Below are 18840 nucleotides of genomic sequence, written 5' to 3'. Positions count from 1 at the left end.
CAAATTGAAGGGAGAGTCAGTGTCTAACATTTCTTGGCAACTCTTAAAGGGCAGCACACAGGTAATTTTTCAGGCTAAGAGTTCAATAAAATATTTGCTAATCCAAAGAAAATATGCAGCTCTCTACCAGCCCTGAGTGTTTACAATTACATAGCCGTTTTATTTCTTAAGTGTTTTATTATAGGTCACCTTCTTATATATTCACAACTTTCTTTCAGTGCCACAGATACTAGACACAGAAAATTATCTAGATACATTCTTCAAACCAGCAAAGGCAGGGAGAGGCCTGAGTGGCAGAATGGGGTTGGGGGAAGGCAGAGGGTGGGCCTGTGGCTGAGAGTATTATCTTCGACTTGACATTGCTTGCTCATGACCTGGTAGATAGCCAAAGAGCACATGTCTCCTAGTTTCTTTCCATTTATGGAGAATCTGCTTATATTTTAAGACTCAGAACAAGTGACACTTTCTTTAGACAGTTTTCCTGATTCTTAACCCATAGCACCTCTATTAGATACTTGTAGTTGTCCTTGTCATGCCATTAGTTATGTTTTTAGTAAATGAAAGTAATAGAATGTTAAGCTCAATGGGAGGTGGTTTCCTTTTCAGTTTGTACGCTCTTTGCATCTAACACTGTTACCAATATGATGAGTATAACAAGGTTGTTTTGAGAATCAAATAAGATAATGTGTACAAATGCAATTTTTAAAGTATAAAGATTGACAAAAGGGCAAGTTCTTTCTACATTAGTGTTGCACTCATGGAAATTTATATGTAAGTTTGAAGCCTTTTATGTATCATGAGCAAAATGGGGAGTTTAAACATAGTCTAATGCATAATACTCAGCTCTCTATCAATATGTATAGTTAAGAATTGCTGTTCAGATGAGAACATATGGACATATGCTGGGGAACAGCACACACTAGGGCCTGTCATGGGAAGTGGTGCAGGGAGGGAGAGCATCTGGAAGAACAGATAATGGATGCTGGGCTTAATCCCAAGGTGATGGGTTGATCTGCGCAGCAAACCACCAAGGAAAGCGTTTACCTATGTAACAAACCTGCCTATCCTGCATACGCAACCCTGAACTTAAAAGTTGAACAACAACAACAACAACAACAAAAAGAATTGTTATTCAAACAAGAACATATAAATAAAGAAATTGGGACAAACATTTCATGAAACCAGTTAACTCATCCAGACATTTTAGATTATGAAAAATACATGTTTAATTGCTTTTTGCTACTAAGAGAAATAAGAGTGCTACTAAGAGTCACAACAGGGCTGTTCCAGTTCTCATATCAATAAGCTTCGTGCCCATTGGTGAGATATTTCACCTCTCTGTGCCTCAGTTTCCTTGTCTGTAAGCTGATCTGTTTTTCTGAATATGCCTAAGGGTCTTTATTAGGTTTAAAACACAAGGATTTTCTTAGTCGAATGCAAAGAGCATTCTTGTTCGTTTAACCTGCATGTGTTTTCAAAAAGGAGCGAAATCATCTTTTATTGAAGTCCAAGGGTGGGCACCCTGCAGTAAACTCACTCTCCTTGTAACACAATCTTCTGACAGGCTGACAGTGACTTGTGCTGAGAGAGTCTGCTAGTGATGCCTATTTACCTTGCAGATTCCTGAACCTGCATTTATTGTGAGAAAGTAGCATCTGACTTCCTTCCTCATGCCCTCTTGTGCAGATGAATAAGGCATTCGCTGGCCTGCTGTGTGTGGTTTTCTTCCTTGTTATCAGTCAATGCGTGTCTTTTGAGTCGTGACACGTTTCCACAGTCTTTGGAGCTAAGGATTTTGTAATGTGTTAATGCTTCTTTTGGGCTTCACTGGGCTGAATTAGGTCACTGAAGGTGGTTGAATTAAGAGAAAAATGCATTAATTTGATCATTTAATCTTATAAAACAGGAAATAAGAAAGCTTCTTTTAAAAAATACAGGAACATCTTATTAGATTTAATTACAATGCTCGTGAAACTTTTACAGATGTTGACATTTAAGTTCCAAGTCTTTTCTGACTACTGTCATATTTTTATAATTATTTTCTTAAATAATTGCTGCATTTACCTGATATTTATCTTTAAAAAATTTGAAAACTACTGCCAAATTGTGTACCAAAAGTTAGAACTACTTTGACCAACAGTGTATATACTTATACTGTGCCAACACTGAATCTTATTAATCTTTGAACTTCTAGCATTCTAATAGGTGAAAAAAGAATGTTTCATTTTAAAGGTACTCTATTGATAACAAATACGGTTCAGTGATTTGTTTCATATGCCTGTTACTCACTTTTACTTATTTTGTTTAAATTGCTTTTGTTTATAACTTTTGCCCATTTTTCTATTGGGCTGATACAACAAATGCACCTTTGCTGTGCATTTAAGCATCTAGAACTATCATGAGTACATCATTGAAAAAGCCATAAGAATATTTTCTCATGGAGATTACATTCTAGGGAAAAAAGAAAAATAAACAAAAAGATCAACAATATGTACAGTCAGACACCATATAATGGCATTTTGGGAAACAATGGGCCACCCATATATGATAGTGGTCCCATAGATTATAATATGGTACTTCTATTGTACTTTCTCTATGTTTAGATACACAAATACTTACCATTGTGTTACAGTTGCCTACAGTATTCAGTACAGTATCATGCTGTTCAGGTTTGTAGCCTGGGAACAATAGGCTATTCGATATACCATAGGTGTATAGTAGCTTATGCCATCTATGTTTGTGGAAGCACACTATAATGTTTGTACAATGACAAAATCGCCTAACAACACATTTCTCAGAACATATCCCTGTGGTAAAGTGACACATGACTATACTGAGATAAAAGCATGGGGAATGCCCAGGATTTACTTAGAGGTTGCTTTAAGCTAACTGATCAAGAAAGACTTTTCAAAGGAGGTGATATTTCTTTCATGATATTACTGATAAGATCACTCAGTAGAAGAGCATCTTTTCAGGTGATGGAAATAGCATGCATGAGCTTGGGGTATTCTGCCAACAGAAAAGGACAAAAGGTTGCTGGAATGAACCTTCCAATTTCTCCAGCCTCATCTCTTCCCACTTTCCCTCCGTCACCTTCTCCAGCCTTATGGAGAACCCCATGCACAGCCTGGTAGTCCAGGGGACGGAGTTTCCATTTTATTCCAAGCATGTTGGGATGCAAGTGGAGCTTTCTGTAAAGGAGTGACAAAATCGGATTTATACCTTAACAGATTACTCTGGTTGCTAGGCGTGAAATCAATCACTGAGAACAAGAATGGATGCAGGGAGGCCAATCAGAAGCCTACAGCACTTGTCTAGGTAAGAGCTGATATTTACTTGGTGTAGAGGATACTATACTTGGCCCACCCAGGTTTCCTTTACCTGCTGGGTGTGCCAGTCTCCTAGTGACCATAAAAGTAGGCTTCTCTCGGCCAGGCACTGTGGCTCATGCCTGTAATCCCAGCACTTTGAGAGGCTGAGGCAGGCTGATCACCTGAGGTCAGGAGTTCAAGGCCAGCCTGACCAATGTGGAGAAACCCTGTCTCTACTAAAAATACGAAAATTAACCAGGCGCAGTGGCACATGTCTGTAGTCCCTGCTGCTCAGGAGGCTGAGACAGGAGAACTGCTTGAACCCAGGGGGGCAGAGGTTGCAGTGAGCTGAGATCATGCCACTGCATATCAGACTGAACAACAGAGTGAGAAAAATAAAATAAATAAATAAATAAACAAATAAATAAAAAAGAAAGTAGGCTTCTATCAGTCCCAGTTGCCTGCTTCCTAGGAGGTGGTACCTGGTCTTCCTTCTTGTGGACCTTAGCCAATGATTGACCAACAAGGGGATCCCTTGCCTGGAGGTGGGGTTAAGTCTCTAGTATAATGTCCTCTAGCACTTTATTGTGTTGTCAGCCTGAAGCTATTCTTTAGCTTAAATGATGTTTCTGCTTAGCTGCCTCCTACTGTTCCTCCCTGCTTCTCTTTGTCTTCTCTTCCTCAATAAATTACTTGAATAAGAATCTTCATATTAGGCTCTGTGTTTGAATAACCTAACCTAAGACACAGTTTACAATGGCAGAGGCTGAAATAGAGGAAAGAGAAAGGATTAGGAATGTTCTAGAGATAAGGGCTACAGGAATGGTTCTGGAATGTGAGAAAAGACAGAAATAAAAGTAGTTCTCAAATTTTGTTATTGCACAACTTGGTGGGTAATGGCATCATGTACTAATAGATGTCTGGAAGAAGTAGATTTGCAAGGTAGAGAAGGAAATAATTTTATTTCAGATATGTTAAAGTGTCTATAAATGGATACCATTGGCTAAGCAATTAAGTAAACCAATCTTTTGATCCCAGGGGCAGTTCAGTCTGAAGATCAATATTTGGGATTCAACAGTGGCATTCAAATATCATTTGAATGCATGCGACAGAGTGGAAGTACTTATGATGAGAGTATAGATGAAAAAGACAAAATTTCTCATGATTGAGTCCTGGTATGACAATTGGAGCAGAGAAGGAACATCCAACAAACATACTGAGGAGTGACCAGTGAAGTGAGGAAAACAGGAGAAGGTTGCATCACAGAAATAAAGAGAATAAAATGTTTCCAGGAGGGCATGGCCAACTGTTGACTGCAACTGGGTGGTTGATGAAGATGAAGACAACAGATCACAAGATATGGAAACAGGGAGATTATTGCTGATCTTGACAAGAGAAGTTTTTGATAACAGAAGATTCTGAGGTGATGGGTATGCCTATGTCCAAACTCATCAAGAGGTATACATTAAACGTGTACGGTTTTTATATATCAATTAGATGTCAACTAAGAAAAAGAGAAAAAAATGCTAAAAAGGAAAGAATGGAAGAAGCAAATACATTGACCTAAGCAACTATTGTTACTATAAACAAGAGCAATGAATCAGTAACTCAAGAGGGACAATGAGGTCAGGGGTATTTTTCTTTTTGATTGACACTGATAGGAGGGATAAACTGATTATCCAAGAGAGAGAACAATTGTAGGAGAAACTCCTTGAATAGACAAAAAGTGATGGGATCTAGAGTCCGTGAGCAGGGGTTGGCTCTAACCTAGAGTAGACACACTTCAAATTTACAACAGAAAGTTTGATAGATAATATACATGGCAGTGAAGAAATGTTTATAGATGTTGTAGTGGGAAGCAAAAGTAGTTTTTGATAGATTGTTTCTATGTTCTTATTGAACTATGAAATGATGACCAAGTTGAAATGGGGAGTGGGAATGGTTTTGGTGGTTTGGAAATTTGGAGAGAGAAGAGTATGGATGAAATAATTAATGAAATATTTAATATTTAATAATTAATGAAATAATTTGTTATGTAGTATAATTTCCTTGTGCTATTGAATATCCCTTTTGGTATGTGTGCTCACGAATTTTAAATAAAACCATTCAGCAAGGTCATGAGTCTTTTTTAGTCATATTTAGGTGCTCAGGTGTAGACATGGAATAGGCAGATGGTTGGGTTTAACGAGCATTAATGTCAGGAAAACACAAATGAGTTAAGGAATTTGCAAGAAGCAATTAAGAGGTAGACTATGAAATCTAAGCTGGGCTAAGAAGGAAACGAGAGGGAGGATAGAAAGAAAAAATAGGAAGGTTAATGGATTTGAAATGTTGATGAGGTTGAAGAAGTGCTGTGGAAGGGGTAGTAGAATATATGAGTTTGTATGATAACATGAGGTAGCAGAGACGGATGTTTGACATCCACATTCAGAGATATTAGAAACATCTGTGATAACAAGGTCAAAAGTGTGACCCTGGACCTGTGTTGGTTACAGGAAACATCAGTGGAAGGGGAGAGTTTGAGAAACTGTGAGGACATGGTATCAGATCTATCATCCACATGCATATGAAAATCCCCAAACTTTGGGAGAGGAATAGAGACACAGAGGCTCATAAAATGGGAGCTAAAGTATCAGTGGAATAGAGAGACAGGGAACTTGTAAAGTGTGATATTTATCTCATTGGTTTCTATGAGTTTTCAGTTTTTTAAAGTGTATTTTATTGTAAGAATGCTATAAAACAAAAATCATAATATAAGACACAAACCTCTCATAATCCCATCACTTTGTCAGAGGATGGTGAATTCTGACAAGGCCCTATAACTAGCTGTTTCTGGTCTGCTGATCTCTGGCCTGGCCCGGTGTTCCATTTATTTTGCTTACTCATTCTTTGTGGAAATGTTGCAGGGCTTTATGTCACCAAGAGTGGCTGCTTGTTAACCTGGCAGCCAGCTGAAGCAAGTCCTCAGATGAAGAGGCCTTCTCTTTGTGTTTCTTTGACCTCCCTAGTCCAATGCACTGATCTTTCCTACGTGGTTAAAATCTGGGACAAGAACTATTAACAATGATTGTAAAGTAGGGCAGCAATCCTTCATTTTATAAAACATGTCTCATTATAGGTTCCCTAGCTCAGCTTGTCTCTCATTATTTCCACACAGTTGATTGTCTAGTTACATTTGATTACTCTCTTTAATCCATCCAGATCTTCCTTCAGTCTCAGTCATATTTACAAATTATTTGGCATTCCTATGACTAACAACTTGTTATTCCATTTTGTAAGTAGTGTTGTTGCCACAGTTGTCTTGAACATCTGCTGATTGTTTCTGGACAGGGAATTACGGGGAGAGCGGAATGGACGCTTTCAAAGAGTTGGCTGCCCAGGAAGGCCTCTGCATTGCCCATTCTGACAAAATCTACAGCAATGCTGGGGAGAAGAGCTTTGATCGACTCTTGCGCAAACTCCGAGAGAGGCTTCCCAAGGCCAGAGTGGTGGTCTGCTTCTGTGAAGGCATGACAGTGCGAGGACTCCTGAGCGCCATGCGGCGCCTTGGTGTCGTGGGCGAGTTCTCACTCATTGGAAGGTAAGTCTCTCTCTCTTTCTCTTTCTCTCTCTCTCTCTCTCTCTCTCTCTCTCTCACACACACACACACACGCACACGCACACACACATACACTTTGAAACACATATGCTTACTTTCACAAAACTAGACTTGATAACTCCAAAGTGGGAGAGACGTGCAGTGCTGAGCTGAACATTAGTTCTGGATCTCACTGATAATGTGAATACTGGCATCTTCCTGCTAGACAACAGAAGAACAAGGCTCAGGAGGGAGGACTGGTTAAGCCCAGGAGTTTGAGGTTACTGTGAGCTATGATTGGTGCCACTGCATTGTAGCCTTTTTTGTTAAAAAAAAAAAAAAAAAAAAAAAAGGAAAGAAAGAAAACCAAGAGCAGAGCAGCATATAACAAGATATTGAGACTGTTTCAAAAAAAAGAAAAAAGATGGAAAGCTTTTTGGCAGAATATGTCTTGATCTAGAGAATTATTCGTTTCACTTGCTTTCTCCACACCCAAGCTGATGCTTATGTCTTCCTACCTCCTAAACATGAGCATCTTATTGAGATATCAGTGGATAAAGAACAGCAGTGAAAATGGAAAATATGTATTAAGATTTGAAATTTACAGAGTTGGCTAAAGACAAGTGAAGATATGCAACGGAACTGTGGAATTTTATAATATATCTTGTCCCATTTATGAGATAGCTAATTTTGATGCTTTCTGCATGTGATTTCTGGAATTGCTGGTGGTGGGTCCCAAAATTTCTATTCTCTTTCTAAATCATGTGTACTGGTTTGGCAATAGATGGTAATCATCACTGGATTTTTCATAGGGCTTTTGACCTAACAGATATATTGTTTAATTTGCCAGCTTCTAATATTGCATAAAGAAACTGCTCAATTTTCCCCAGGAACCTACTGAGTTTACCTGATCTTTACTGATCTTCAACCCTATCACACTTATCTTCCAGATCTCTTTGTCTCTTTCCATCTCTTCTGGGTACACTATAATCATATCATACCCATTAAAGAGCCTCAACCACTGATCTTCTGCTCTTGGAAGTTGGGTAGTACTGGTGTGGACATGCTTACTGGACCTTTCCCTTCTGTCCTTGTGTTTATAATAATGATTGCAATTCTAATAAGACTAACTTTGCCATCACCTGGAATTAGAGGTATAGGACACTTCAGGGACTTTTTAAAAGAAAGTAGGATAGAGGGAGGCCGAGATGGGTGTATCATGAGGTCAGGAGATCAAGACCATCCTGGCTAACACGGTGAAACCTCATCTCTACTAAAATACAAAAAAAAATTAGCCAGGCGTGGTGGCGGGCGCCTGTAATCCCAGCTACTCAGGAGGCTGAGGCAGGAGAATGGCGTGAACCCGGGAGGTGGAGTTTGCAGTGAGCAGAGATCGCGCCACTGCACTCCAGCCTGGGCGACAGAGTGAGACTCCATCTCAAAAAAAAAAAGAAAGTAGGATAGAAATACAAACAAATGAATAAAGAAACAAAGAGATACTCTCCAAGCATGAGGAGGTGTGGAGCCAAGGTCAAATTGTAATTCATGATTAAGATAATTATTAAACGTGAGCAAAATTGGCACACTGGCACACAGAGTCAACTTGGCTTCTTCAACATGGTGCAGTTTTTGGAAGCCAATAAAATGTTCATAAGAAAGCTGGTCTTCTAAGGAGTATTTAAACAAGAAATGTTATTTCTTTTAGGAGTGAAAAGAAGGTAAACAGTATTTTTGAAGTGTTACATGGAGTCATATTCTTAATAAATGCACCAGGAAAAAGGATGTACAGACATTCAGGCCTTTCCATTGCTTCTGTAACATGACTGCTTTTAGAAAGGTTGCTTGTTTTTAAAAAATTCTCATATTTATAATTTACAAAACAACAATAGTCTGTTTTGCAGAATTTATTCTTTTTATAATATCCTCAAAAATGGCTATCTACCTGGGTTCTGGAGATATTGAACAGATGTGGCAAACCTGTGAACTTCAGGGCATATAGACTACCTAATTATGAAACATAATTACACAAAATTGTGCAATGTGTAATTGGAGTGTGAAAAATATATTCTGTCACCATTATGAGCTGGGCAAGAATGATAATGGCAACTTAAGTCTTTCTAGCTCTTTGTTTTTTACCTCCTAATAATGCAGTTGAACTCATACAAGTATTTCTGAGAGTCTCACATGTGTTTGTTTATGTGCTTGTCTGTGAAGAGGTCAGCTACATGTGATGTCTACCTCTTTTATTCCTCTTAAATGCCCCACCTCTGCTGGATTCCACTGACATATCCGAGGGAGCTATCGTTGCAATGAACACCTGAACTTCTGAGGACACTGCTTCCTGTGCTAATAGTTATGGTCGCTGATGCATGGAATGCTTGAGATGACTAAGCTATACCATACTCCTTGCCAAGTAAAGGAAAGTGTCTCTGCTCTTCTGGGCTACTTTCCATGAGTGGCTCTCAAAATGGTGTTGGCTTTTAATCCCACATCTTAGAGAATTTTGATGAAAGCAGCCTTTAAAATTTTTTTTGTTCACAGTTTTCTCTCCCTTCCCTGACATCCAGATATGAGTTTATAAGGAGCTGAGCTGGGGACAGAGCCAAGTAATGAGACGATACCATCCTTAGAGTTAGTCTTCCCTTCAGGTGGCTGATTCTCTCTTTTCGTTGGGAATGGATTCTATCCTAAATGGTGCTCTGTCACTCATGTCAATGGACATGTGGTGGGCTTGGTTCCCTCATTTCAGCAGACGTGTCCAGAATGGCTACAGTTTAACCTCAAGCTGCAACTTCTAGCTATATTAGTAATGCTGTCAAATATATTTCCCTCCCTTTCTAAGGGATTTTTATGTACCAAATGTTGAACATTTTTGAGATCAGAAGCCATTGTTTGGTTTATTTCGTAACACATGGTATGATTCTGGCTACTGCCAGAGTCACAAGAGGACATTGTGTAGGTGTCATGAACTTCTTTCCTTACAAGTGAAGATAGTAAATCATGGTGTAGACAGCAGCAGGAGAGATTTGGTTTAAAAAATGAGAACTTTTTTAGTGAAGATTTACGTGCCCTTGTCTCCATGTCTGATGTTTTCTCTCACACTTCACATGCAATGTGTCTAGAACTCTTCTTGGCAGTACCATCAAAACATATTCAGATGTGGACAACTTGTCACCACTTCCTCTGCTATCATCCTGGCCCAAGCCACCATCATCTTTCACTTGGCTTATCGTGATAACCTCAAAATTGGACCTCTTGGCCATCTAGTCTCAACATATAAGGCAAAGTGATCTTCTAAAAAATTAAGTCAAGTAATGTCACTCATTACCTTACATGCCTAATGCCTTAAAATGATCCCCTATTTCTTTCATAACAAAGTCATTACAAAGGCCTTCAAAGCTCCATATTTGATCACTTGGAATGAGTTGCTTAGAATGGAATAATGAACTATACTAATAGAAAAATAGACTTCTAAAAAAGGAAGCTCTCATAGAGAATAAAAATATCATATATTTAATAAATGTGGGATAATGAAAAAACCAAACAAAACAAAACATGGGCTAAGAGCTCTAGCTATGCCATGGAGCAATTACGTGATCTTATTTACTTAGTAACTTTTTGTCTTGTAGCCTATTTTTTTCTATAAAAATAAAATATTTGGCTCCAGATTATCTTTAAATATTTTCCCAGTACTAGAATTTATAATATATTAAGAAAATATGGCTAATCTAAGATCAATAAGTACGTATTTATAGATTTGTCTAATATTGTTCATGAATTGGGTCTGATCAATTTTCTCACCAGCCACTTTGTTAAAACCAGAATTCATAGAATAAGCTGGTCAGTATCAGGATAAATCTGTGGTTATGGAATATAGCCAGCAGACCCAGGAGAGAATCAGACTTTGACTTTGAACAAATTGGCATTGTATTCTCACTAAGCAAATTAACTAATCACAATCAAGTTAATCATCATGCAAAAGAATAATTTCTTCTTGGCTCTATGAAAGCTTTATTTAAGATGCTTCTCAGAATTATGTGCACTATATTTATAATAATAATTTTAATAATGATTGTGATGCTGATGATGCACCTGCTTCTGATAATACCTGTTTAGGACTTACTATATGTAAGCACTGTTCTAAGAACTTTGCACATAACTCAGTTAATTATCACAACAATGTGATAAGATAGGTAGTAATATTATTCCCTTCTCAATTTATAGAATACAGTAACTTGTCAAAAAGTGCTGCAGTGCCAGTGCTAGGGTTTGAACTTAGGGACTGCAACATCAGAATCTCTGCTATTAATTAGTAAGTTTGTAGGGTAATGGAAAAACAAAACAAAACATGAGATAAGAGTTCTAGCTTTACCATGATTATTTTGTTTAAGAGATATTGGCATTAATCTTAGTTTCCTTTTAACTTGCCCTCTCTTTCAGAGATTTATTTCATTGTTTAGAGTCACCTTCTTTGGGAAAATCAGCTAAAGTATCTCCCATGAGAAAATGATTTTACATTTCTAGTTATTCTTTATTTCTTTGCATTATTTTATTTTGTGCTTAGTTTTAAGTATTTCCTATGATGATTCATTAAAGGATAATTCATTTAACTTCTTTTCCAGCTCATTTCTTTATCTTAACATGAGACTTTACAATATCATTCTCTTTTCACACCAGGCTTTATCTATAGAACTATATTTATGTAGAAACCAACTTGGAATGAGTGCTATTTCTCTAAAATTCTAAGTTATAATTATTAAAATTCTAATAGTTAACTGATGAATCTGTTCTAATTCTTAATTTTTTTAATCTGAAGAAATTAAAACAGAATAATTTATGTGTATGAATGCAAAAATCAGCTACTATTTATTGAAGGTTTGGTAGGTACTAGGCTATTGATATATGTTGTCTCTGGTTCCAACAACAACCCTGAAAGGTTGACTTGAAAAGCAGAGAAGTTCAATAATTACTCCAAATTCCTAAGTTTAATAAGTGGTGAAGTCAATATTCAAACTTACTACTACACCATATTATCATATATACATATAGGTATTGAATTGTAACTGCCTCAACTGTAGGAACCAAGTTTTGCACAGTTATTTATTTTCCTTCATGCCTAGCATCATGTTTTGTCATGATAACTTTTTAATAACTACGTCAAAGTGCTTGGTGGGTAGTAGAGAGAGCAAGTAGCCTCATTGTGTGACCCCTGATTTCCCTGTGATAGTCTAGAATCAGTAAATTTTACCTGGTTTGGTAAGGGCTGATGCTCTTCAATCAGCCTGTATCTCTACAATTCATCTGTAAAATTGGAACAACAACCCATTTGGGTTGTTGTATTTGTCTAATCCCAAAATGCCTGCTTGCCTGATGAGTCATCACTGGGTCTCACTAGTAAGTCCCTTGGGGGTACCTTAGCTCCCCTAAAGACACACTGTTCTTTCAGGTTGAGTGAGAGCCTCCTGTCTGTAGTCCTTTGCCTAGTGTTGACATTATCTTGAGCCTCCACCCTGGTTTCCTCATCTTGGGAAGACTTTACTGTAAGTTTATATTCTGCTTTGTTAGGAGTCTCTGAGCAGACATACTAGGTGTGCCATATTTATTTATATATTTGCTAACCATTTTTCACTGGATTATGACTACATCTTTTTTTTTTTTTTTTTTTTTTTTACAGTTCTTACATTTCAGTTGCTTGTCCCTTACTAGTGTGTACTGCTTCATCTATTGTTTCTCGCAACTCTGTGATCTTCTCACTCATTGGCCAACTTTCTATCACTCCTCACTGCAGAGAAACACCACCTCCAGCCCTTTAGTTAAAAGTTGATCTAAGAAAATTTTAAATGCCACGCTTTTTTAGTTGAAACACCACAAACACATCAAACACACATGTAAAAAATGGTTGAAATGGCAATAGCTTTATTTGGAAAGAAGATTACAGTTTCATTTAAAAGCAAATGAAATACTTGGTTTTTACTGTGTACCTTTTGGAATCTTTTTCTTTCAGAACACGTATTTGGAAAAGTGACCTCTATATCCTTGAAATATAAGATTATATAGCATGGTGTTATGTTTCATATGCTTTTTAAAAATAAAATATGGGTTATTTTAGCTTTCATCTTTCCACTATGGGAAAAAAATGGGGAAGAATCTAAAGTTTGCAGCCTTCAGGAAAAATTGCAAAGGTTTTATTTTAAAGAGAATATGGACTTTCATTGAAGTGTGACATCTCCAAAAATGGATTATAATCAGAAGGCGAGCAAGGCAGATAAGCATTTTCTGATGCATAATGGTCATGACTTACAGATATATGACTTGGCCTTTTCTCAGCTCCCAAGGGCAGGAAATGATTACAAACCTGTAGACAGGCTATACCTTTCTTAAAATACTCCTGCTCTACAGGCAGATTAATGAGAGCTTTGTGGAAAATTACACTGCTAGAAAAAGACTGAGAAATGTTGCTTGGGAAGGAGAAGGAATTTTGTTTAGAATACTCTGGAGAATAAATATTATTTGTAAGATATCAACAGTTATTGTGAGTATAGATCTCTGGCACAGAATTGCGCAGGATTTTCATAATAACTGAGGTGACTGATTTACCTTAAAGTTGGTAATTATAAACCCTTCCTATATTCTAACACCTATAGTCTCATGTTTCAGATACCGGACATCTGAAACATGAAAGATTCCACTTTCATGGTCTTTACCTGCCTTTAAGGTATTAAAACATTGAGGAAAAGGATATCTGGTGCTGTCTGCATCTGTATGGCACTACCCAATTTGAATAGATGGAAAAGGATGTCATTATGATTCAGTTCATTTTGTCTTTGACGCTGATCAGAGACAATATGGAATTTATCTTAATATGTTCTTGTAGCACCTGTGGCAGTTCTTACCTGGGTTTAAATCAAAATCAGCAGACACACTTAAAAATAGATTCCTTGATCTCACCTTAGACCGTCAGTACAATTTCGTGGTCAGGACTTTGGATCTTCTTTCTTTTTTCCCCCCTTTGATGAGTTAGCTTTCAGAACCACTACCTTATGATGCCTAGATCAGGGATTTGCACTCATGTGACATTCACTATGAATGAACTGCTTATAGGGCATATTTGAAAGGGAAGACAAAAGGAAAGTTTAACTCTATTGCCTGTGACTCTACCAATTCAACTCTGTTTTTTTATTTCTTGAAATTTACTTGCCTTCAAGGTTTTTGTCTTAAACTACAGATACATTTGAGATTAGTTAATAGTAGTAGGAGCAGTACAAAACTATTAGAAGTTCTGTTTATTTCCTGTGTTGGTGCCTTCTCCTGCTGCCCAAATTGGCCTATTGACCTGCTCTCTGAAAACATAGTCATGTTCCAGTTTTCTGACTAATCAAAATGCAAAGTAGAAGCATTTAAGCATAACTCAAGGTCAGCCTTAGCCATCTCCAAGTCTAGAGTTGCCTGGGGCCTACCAATGAACTATCTCTTGCTAATTAACAGAATGGGGTCTGATGATTGAGTTGTTCCTGAAGTTAGACCCTCTCCATAGCCACTTATCTGTCCATATCATAAAACTGGGAAGATTTTAAAAACTTTAGCTTTTGAGCTCCACCTTCTTCAGATTCCAGTTTAATATGCTGGGGAAAGGACTTAGGAATTTATTTGTGGTCTTCAAATTAGCTTTATTAAATTCACCAATTTTATGTGTTTATTTGATGCATTTTGATAACTCTATACAGTGACATAAGCACCAAAGCAATCATGCTTTGCCTTAAGCACCGAGGCAATCATGTTGTGGAACACTTGCACATTGTTTCTAAATGCCCCTTAATGCCCCTCAATGCCCCTTTGCAGTCTCTCCTCCGCAACCCCTGGAAACAGGCAACCATGGCATTACACTTTGACTTTTTCTAGAATTTCATATAGAAGGAATCATACAGAATGTAATCTCTTGTGTCTGATTTCTTTCAATTGACAAAGTACTTTTGAGATTCCCTTATGTTGTTGGGCATATTACTAATTTCCTCCTTATTACTTGAGTAGTATTCCATGACATAGATATATCTCAACTTGCTTATCCATTTACCTATTGATAGACATTTGGACTGTTTCTAGTTGTAACTCTTTTGAATAATACTGCTGTGAACATTCTTGTACAGGTCTTTGTGTGGACATGTATTTTCAATTCTCTTTAGGAACTATCTAGAGGTGAGATTATGGGTCATAAGTGTATGTTTACCCTTGTCAATTACTGTATAAGAAATTGACTATTTTCCAAAGTGGCTGTACAATTTTGCAGTTCCACCAACAATGTATGAGAGTTCTAATTCCTCCACTTCTTCACCAAAATAGTATTGTCAGTCTTTTTACTTTTAGCTATTCCAGTGGGTGTATCATGGCAACTCTTTGTGGTTTTAATTTGCATTTTCCTAATGACTAATAATGTTGAACATTTTAATGTACTTCTCTGACATTTTAGTATCTTTTTTGGTGAAATATCTTACACATCTATGTCCATTTGGATTTCAGGTTGTTTATCTTCTCATTACAGAGTTGTAAAAGTTATTTATAACTTCTGGACACAGGTGATTTATCATATATATGTATAATAAATATTTTCTCTCAATATGTATCTGAAATTTCAGTTCTGCTGAATGTCTTTGGAAGATGAAACATTTTGAATTTTAACAGTGCAGTTAATAATTTCTTCTTTTATGGTTTATACTCTTTGTGTTCTATCAAAAATATTTTACCTCCTCCATGGTCACAAACATTTTTCTAAAAGTTTTATAGTTTTTGCCCCATATTAGATATATGACTCATTTGGACCTAATTTTTGTGTATGTTTTGACATAAGAGTGAATGTTCTTTTTACATAAGAATACCCCAGTCATTTGAGAACATTTTACTGAAAGAAAATATTATTTCTTCACTAAATTAACTTGTTATTTTATTAAATATAATATAACATGTGTGCGTTTATTCTTATTTTAGATTAATTGAATTTTTAGCATTCCATTTAATCTCTATTTTTGGCTTACTAGCTATGACAATTATTTTATGAATCTAGGGTTTAAAATATACTTCTTTACATTGTTATTGCTCACTTCCCAAGAATATTATACTGCATCACATATGATGTAAGAAGTTTATGGTAGTAAATTTCTATTTCTCCCTCACTTTTGGTTCTATTGTTATCATATATTTTATTTCTATATCTATTCTTAAACTCAAAATACATCATTATTTTTGCTTAGTGAATTATCTTTCAAGAAATAAAATGAGAAAAATTAACTTCTATATTTACCAATATAAAAACTATTTATGGCCTTCTTCATTTCTTTGTGTTAATCCATATTTTCATCTGTATTTTTTCTTCTGCCTAAAGAATTTCATTTAACATCACTTGTGGGGCTTATCTACTGAGACAAATTTTATTCTACTTTTTGTTTTGCCTTCAAATGTTTTAATTTTGTCTTACTGAATAAAAAATCCCTAGTATAGAATTCTAGGTTGATAGTTGATTTTTACTCTCAATACTTTGGAGATATTACTTAATTATACTTTGACTTGCATGGTTTCTGATGAGAAATCTGCTGTACTTCTTTTTACCTTTGTTTCTCTAATATGTATTATCATTGAATGCTCTTAAGCATGTTTCCTTATCACTAGTATTGAGTCATTTTATTATGATAAGCCTTGATGTAGTTTTATAATATTTATGGGACTTGGGACTTCTTGAATGTTTTGGTTAAGTGTGATCAAATTTGGAAAAATGTCAAATATTATTTTTGCCTTTGCTGTTATATTCTTTGTAGTTGAAATTCCATTTATATGTGTTTGATCTCTTGATATTTTTACATAGAAAATTTATCTATTTACTTATTTTCCACTTTTTTCTCTTTTTCATTTTCAACAGTTTCTACTGCTGTAACTTTGAGTACACCGATCTTTTGTTTTGCAACATCTAATCTGCTGTTAATCCCATCATGTAATTTTAAAATTTCAAATATCGTATTTTTCTTTTTTTTTTTTTTTTTTTATTATACTTTAAGTTCTAGGGTACATGTGCATGACGTTTATATCATGTATAACTCCCCAATGCAATCCCTCCCTCCTCCCCCCTCCCCATGATAGGCCCCAGTGTGTGATGTTCCCCTTCCCGAGTCCAAGTGATCTCATTGTTCAGTTCCCACCTATGAGTGAGAACATGCGGTGTTTGGTTTTCTCTTCTTGTGATAGTTTGCTAAGAATGATGGTTTCCAGCTGCATCCATGTCCCTACAAAGGATGCAAACTCATCCTTTTTGATGGCTGCATAGTATTCCATGGTGTATATGTGCCACATTTTCTTAATCCAGTCTGTCACAGATGGACATTTGGGTTGATTCCAAGTCTTTGCTATTGTGAATAGTGCCGCAATAAACATACGTGTGCATGTGTCTTTGTAGTAGAGTAATTTATAATCCTTTGGGTATATACCCAGTAGTGGATGGCTGGGTCATATGGTACATCTAGTTCTAGATCCTTGAGGAATCGCCATACTGTTTTCCATAATGGTTGAACTAGTTTACAATCCCACCAACAGTGTAAAAGTGTTCCTATTTCTCCACATCCTCTCCAACACCTGTTGTTTCCTGACTTCTTAATGATGCCATTCTAACTGGTGTGAGATGGTATCTCATTGTAGTTTTGATTTGCATTTCTCTGATGGCGAGTGATGATGAGCATTTTTTCATGTGTCTGTTGGCTGTATGGATGTCTTCTTTTGAGAAATGTCTGTTCATATCCTTTCCCCACTTTTTGATGGGGTTGTTTGTTTTTTTCTTGTATATTTGTTTGAGTTCTTTGTAGATTCTGGATATTAGCCCTTTGTCACATGAGTAGGTTGCAAAAATTTTTTCCCATTCTGTAGGTTGCCTGTTCACTCTGATGGTAGTTTCTTTAGCTGTGCAGACGCTCTTTAGTTTAATTAGATCCCATGTGTCAATTTTTGCTTTTGCTGCCGTTGCTTTTGGTGTTTTAGACATGAAGTCCTTGCCCATGCCTATGTCCTGAATGGTACTACCTAGATTTTCTTCTAGGGTTTTTATGGTATTAGGTCTAACATTTAAGTCTCTAATCCATCTTGAATTAATTTTCGTATAAGGGGTAAGGAAAGGATCCAGTTTCAGCTTTCTACTTATGGCTAGCCAATTTACCCAGCACCATTTATTAAATAGGGAATCCTTTCCCCATTTCTTGTTTCTCTCAGGTTTGTCAAAGATCAGATGGCTGTAGATGTGTGGTATTATTTCTGAGGACTCTGTTCTGTTCCATTGGTCTATATCTCTGTTGTGGTACCAGTACCATGCTGTTTTGGTTACTGTAGCCTTGTAGTATAGTTTGAAGTCAGGTAGCGTGACGCCTCCAGCTTTGTCCTTTTGACTTAGGATTGTCTTGGCAATGTGGGCTCTTTTTTGGTTCCATATGAACTTTAAAGCCGTTTTTTCCAATTCTGTGAAGAACTCATTGGTAGCTTGATGGGGATGGCATTGAATCTATAAATCACCTTGGGCAGTATGGCCATTTTCACGATATTGATTCTTCCTATCCATGAGCATGGTATGTTCTTCCATTTGTTTGTGTCCTCTTTGATTTCACTGAGCAGTGGTTTGTAGTTCTCCTTGAAGAGGTCCTTTACATCCCTTGTAAGCTGGATTCCTAGGTATTTTATTCTCTTTGAAGCAATTGTGAATGGAAGTTCATTCCTGATTTGGCTCTCTGCTTGTCTGTTACTGGTGTATAAGAATGCTTGTGATTTTTGCACATTAATTTTGTATCCTGAGACTTTGCTGAAGTTGCTTATCAGCTTAAGGAGATTTTGGGCTGAGACGATGGGGTTTTCTAAATATACAATCATGTCATCTGCAAACAGGGACAATTTGACTTCTTCTTTTCCTAACTGGATACCCTTGATTTCTTTCTC

The 18840-nt window shown here is 36.7% G+C and overlaps 1 protein-coding gene across 3 annotated transcripts in view; it reads left to right on the top strand.

Annotated features, from left to right (window-relative positions):
* Positions 1 to 18840, top strand: part of GRM1 (glutamate metabotropic receptor 1) — a 460907-nt gene that overhangs the window by 139620 nt on the left and 302447 nt on the right. For all 3 annotated transcript variants that reach the window (XM_033235141.1, XM_033235142.1, XM_033235143.1), the window contains exon 2: positions 6642 to 6891. In XM_033235141.1, coding sequence (XP_033091032.1) covers positions 6642 to 6891 — 250 coding nt within the window. The remainder of the gene's footprint in view (positions 1 to 6641; positions 6892 to 18840) is intronic.

This window comes from Trachypithecus francoisi, unplaced genomic scaffold, assembly GCF_009764315.1.
Source record: "Trachypithecus francoisi isolate TF-2019V2 unplaced genomic scaffold, Tfra_2.0 Lachesis_group15, whole genome shotgun sequence".
Classification (NCBI taxonomy): domain Eukaryota; kingdom Metazoa; phylum Chordata; class Mammalia; order Primates; family Cercopithecidae; genus Trachypithecus; species Trachypithecus francoisi.
Note: the sequence above shows the minus strand (reverse complement) of the source record. Positions and strands in the feature narration are given on the sequence as shown.